The sequence below is a fragment of the Solea senegalensis genome, linkage group LG20 (assembly GCF_019176455.1).
Source record: "Solea senegalensis isolate Sse05_10M linkage group LG20, IFAPA_SoseM_1, whole genome shotgun sequence".
Classification (NCBI taxonomy): Eukaryota; Metazoa; Chordata; class Actinopteri; order Pleuronectiformes; family Soleidae; genus Solea; species Solea senegalensis.
The window spans coordinates 10,156,259-10,160,778 of NC_058039.1; the positions used below are offsets into that span (position 1 = coordinate 10,156,259).

The 4,520-nt window shown below is 47.9% G+C and overlaps 1 protein-coding gene across 1 annotated transcript; it reads right to left on the reverse strand.

The window, feature by feature from the left end:
* Positions 1-1,033: 1,033 nt before the first annotated feature.
* On the reverse strand, positions 1,034-3,412 carry hoxa1a (homeobox A1a). Its single transcript, XM_044053073.1, has 2 exons — positions 2,496-3,412; positions 1,034-2,194 (listed from the first exon to the last, which is right to left on the reverse strand). Exons 1-2 carry the CDS (start codon positions 3,100-3,102, stop codon positions 1,815-1,817), a joined length of 987 nt encoding a protein of 328 aa, XP_043909008.1. The 5' UTR covers positions 3,103-3,412; the 3' UTR covers positions 1,034-1,814.
* Between the last annotated feature and the right edge of the window lie 1,108 nt (positions 3,413-4,520).

The following is a 4,520-nucleotide window of genomic DNA, read 5'->3' on the forward strand; positions in this document are numbered from 1 at the left end:
ATTATTTTCCTTTCACCTCATTTACATCCAGCTCTTCCTGACAAACACAAACACTCTTCTGAGCAACAAGTTCCTCGAACCGAAACTAACCGTGTTACAGGTGTGGCCTTTGTCCTGAGAGTGGAAAACACACTCTTAAACAGCATCGAAAATGAAATGGTAAAGGTTTATAAAAGACAAACTGCCAGCACAACTTACTCTCCTTTTCTCCAGTGACTGAGTCAGAGTAGCCTGCGCTGCAGCCTCGTGACTCCGCAGCTCCAACAGAGCAGCTCCTGCAGGTAGATATAAGGTAAAGGTGAACGTCGCTCATTAATCATAGCTCTTTGTGCCCATTTATGGGAGGATGGACTCGCATCATGCACACCAGGAATTAAAATAGCAACAAAACCGGGGAATCTCCTTTTTTTTCTTTTTTTTTAGTTTGAAAATGGGACAGAAGAGATGGGCTTCACTGAAAATGACAAATACATTAGAATAAATAAATAACTGTATATTTTGATGTTTAAACTGTAGGAACAATTAAAACATTATTATACAGATTTACAAATCAGACGTATAAGAAGTAATTATATGACAGGCAGTGCTGCAAGTTTTCACATCTTGTCATCAGGTGGTGGTGATGACACCTCCGTGTAACTTGGGGAACTGAGGAGTCGACGCTGACAGGGCCAGTGGGGCCCCATCCTTGTCGATAGCATAACCTCGATGTTTAATCAATACGAGTTTCTTTTTTTGTGCCTTCAAGAATCCAAGAGCTCGATGAGGTTGTCATCACAAATGACGCGCGGCGCCCGCGCTCCCATCGCTTCCACGGATAAACACGCTGGGTTTTTTTTATGCCAATAATAATTTACCCGGGGGACGAGAGCGCGCACGGCCGCATACATTGAGCGGACAACGCGTGGCTTTCTCCAGCGGTGAGAAAACGGACCCGGCTCTTCTCTCTGCAGAGCTTAAAATCAAGGTCTGATGGGTGGATTTAAGTGGAAGATATACGTTAAAATAAAAAGTCTCTCTAAACACAGGAAGAGTTGTTTCGAGGTAAACGCACTTTAATATTGATGACTGACCCGTAAACGTCTCTCTGGACAAAACCACCTTTGCTTGTGCTGCACTGGATTAAATATATAACAGATTAAAGCCTGTGACACATACTGTACATGACCAGTGTTCCTGGTTTCCCCAACTGATAAAACTCAGCATACCAGCGTCCAGTTGCCAATACATGAAAGCATCATGCAAACCTCACACAACAGACATTCACACAGACTCACAGGCCTGAAACACAGAATGGCCTGTGATTAAGGAGCTACTATAACAATGAACTCTGTAAGGATTCATTCACGAGGTCACCTCGTTGATTGTGTGATGCCTAATTGACAACATCCAGTGCAACCAACCTGGCCGCACAACTTTGGCACATTTGAGGTATTTGTTTGTGTGTGTGTGTGTGTGTGTGTGTGTGTGTGTGTTTATTCAGCTCAGAGGCTGTGGACTAAATCACTGGATATCATTCGCACCATCATAGTCGATTATTCAATGATACATTTCAAAATAATGTGGACACATTTCAAACATAAACTACATTTCTTTGGATAGTAATCGTCTCGTTGATGAACACAACATGGTCACAATATAAAACAAATCTATAACCCAGAAATAGTCCATATCATTGTCCAAAATCCACATAGTGCACTCACTCATTCTGAATGTCCACACAAGAACTTTGGCTTTGACACACGTAACGTGGACATTAGCTTTGGTTTGCACAGGCCGTCTGTGGCCCAGAGAGGCACAGAGGCAGCTGATTCTTAATTGGAGGAGTAAGGATCAGCTTCCGTGGAGGACGGCGTGGAGGGTGGGGGAGAAGGAGAGGATGGGGCTGAAATAGACTTCTCAGATGTGGCATCGTCCGTTTTTTCGTCAACGCCCTCTCCCGGGTCGGAGGCTGAAGCTTTGGCTGGAAGCAGCCCCTCCTTCTCCCGCTTCTTCTGCTTCATCCTCCGGTTCTGGAACCAGATTTTGACCTGAGTCTCATTCAGCTGCAGCGCAGCCGCGATCTCTACGCGCCGCGCTCGGGTCAGGTACTTGTTGAAGTGGAACTCCTTCTCCAACTCCGTCAGCTGTTTAGTGGTGAAGTTGGTCCTGACCGTGTTCGGCTGACCTCCATAACCGTACTCTCCTGACCTGCCTGTAGACAGAGAAAAGAGAACAATGCTCTGAATATGGGGAGGTTATACGTAGCATTGTCAACTATAGTTTCTAAAATTATACACTGACAGACAACTCCTGATGGTACACATGACTGTGCAATATGTTTTTCCCAACATCCTACTTTATGCAGGAGAGCACAACAAAGTTTGCACAATAAGCACAATAAGTGTCACATATGATCTCGGCAACTTGACAAGTTGCTTTTTGACTTACTCATGAACCAGTACAGACATGCCACTGTGCGCCTGTGCCATGTGAGCACCACTCAAGGCACCTACCTGTCTTTGGGGGGTTCCTCTTCACTTTCATCCAGTCGAAGGTCTGTGCCGAAGAAGCAGCTTCAGACAGAGGCGAACAACAAGCCTCCAGGTGAGCTGCGTGCAGAGGTGACAGCGGGTTCGAGCAGCCAGGAAAGGGGGTTGCTTGCTCGTGCCCACCGCCGTAGGCAGCGTGGGCATACTGCAGCTGGCCCAGGGGGGCGCCACTGTAACTTTGGCGATGCTGGGACACCATGGGGGAGGAAATGTTACCCGAGTACATCAATGGGCCGCACTGAGGAAATCCAGCTGTTGAGTCCACTTCCTGGTTGAGCCCGTAAGGGTTATAGGCAGCACAGAAACTTTGGGGTCCATAGCTGGAGCTGCAGGCCGGATGGGCCCCATAGGTGAGACCCAAAGAGCCCACAGTGGATTGGTATGAGCCCGGCTGGTGCGGGACGCCGTCAGGGGAAGACCTGCTCGCCATGAAACGGTCATCCGCGCCGCAGTTGTTTACTGTCACCGCACAGGACTGGAAAGTTGTCAGCCCGTGGTCCGAGTGAAAAGCCCTGACAGAGCAGGAGCCACCTTCACCGCTCATCACCGTGTAGTCTAGAAAACCGCTCATTGTAGCATTGTAACCAGTACTGAGGGGCAGACACCCTCTGATCTCTTCTCCTCTTACCCTGAGTGACCGTGCCAACCTTTACCTATACTCTGTCCTGATCAGAGGGAGGACAGGGGCGCACCGACCGATATCAATGAACGGGTGCTGTCACGTGGGCCCAGGTCAGCCAGTGAGGCACTTGTCTTTATCCCTGTAGCCTGTGACAGATTGGTGTTTGAGTGGCTATTTAAATTCCAGGCGCTCGTCGATCAAGGTGACGCGCGTCGCCACTAATGTATTGGCCGAGCAAACAATGAGCTGTGGGGCAAACGACGGTGGACAGCTCCGGGGTCGCACGAAGCGCGAGGAGCAGAGAACACGCGGTGTCCTCCAACACCTGCTGTGCTCGGCCACCCGCGGAAAGATTAACGCGTTTCACCTTCAGTAACCTCTTCAAGTGGACGACCTGACTCTCTGACCTCAGGTATATGTGCTATTTTTGGACTACTGGACTTACAGAGGTGTGTGTGTATGTGTGTGTGCGTGTGTATGTGTGTGTATATGTGTGTGGTGCGCGCGTGCCAGCAGTCGGCAGCTTCACGCCCTCGTCCGCGCGTAACATCCGTGCTGTCAAATATAATAGTTTCATTCTCTCCTGGATGGATCGGTCATTGTGTGTGTGTGTGTGTGTGAGAGAGAGAGTGTGTGTGTGTGTGCGTGCGTGTGTATGTATGTGTATCTGTTGCCTCTTAAGGACATTTTCCTTAAGAGGCAACAGATACAAAACACTGACCTTGTCTGGACCAGTAGTCCTCATGGAGACCAAAACCTGGTCCTTAATGAGACAGAACCTCATTTCCGAGGATCTGGTTGGGCTTAAGGTTAAGATTTGAATGTTCATTAACTGGTTAGGGTTAAGGTTGGGGATGGTGCTTTGTTATAGGCTGTACAAAAGAATGGAATTCAGTGCAGTGACATAAGAAGAATAGCTGATGGCATGTGTGTGCGTGCGTGTGCGTGTGTGCCACGGGCTATCTGTGAGCTGTCTGTGTGTCCCATTCCCCACGCCAAGTGTTTCACGCTTTGACACTGCGAGGGATTTGCTGCACAAACATTGTCACAGTTTGACAGTGAGGGAGAGGCGGTATGTGGTTTCCCTCCTGACACAGATAAAAAGAATTTCACTTTAGTCAAAGCGATATAACTTTGCATCCCCCCTATAAAGGTCGCATTAGGAATGCTTGGCTGCTTTTCATTATACTCGCTTTAAGGTCGCAGGTGATGATGTAACAAGACAACATATTGATCATTAAGATGATGTATTAATCTTTGTCTCTCCCAGGGTCATGTAGGCTACTCTGATTTTACTCCCACATATATTCATTATGAATGTATGCTGATCAAATGATCTGATAATGCGAGGTAGTCGTGGCGCTAAT

Excerpts from the sequence above, each read along its gene's own strand:
- hoxa1a (XM_044053073.1), bottom strand. The coding sequence starts at position 3,102 with ATGAGCGGTTTTCTAGACTACACGGTGATGAGCGGTGAAGGTGGCTCC. Across the intron at positions 2,195-2,495 it reads GAGGAACCCCCCAAAGACAG|GCAGGTCAGGAGAGTACGGT; the intron begins GTAGGTGCCTTG and ends CTCTGTCTACAG.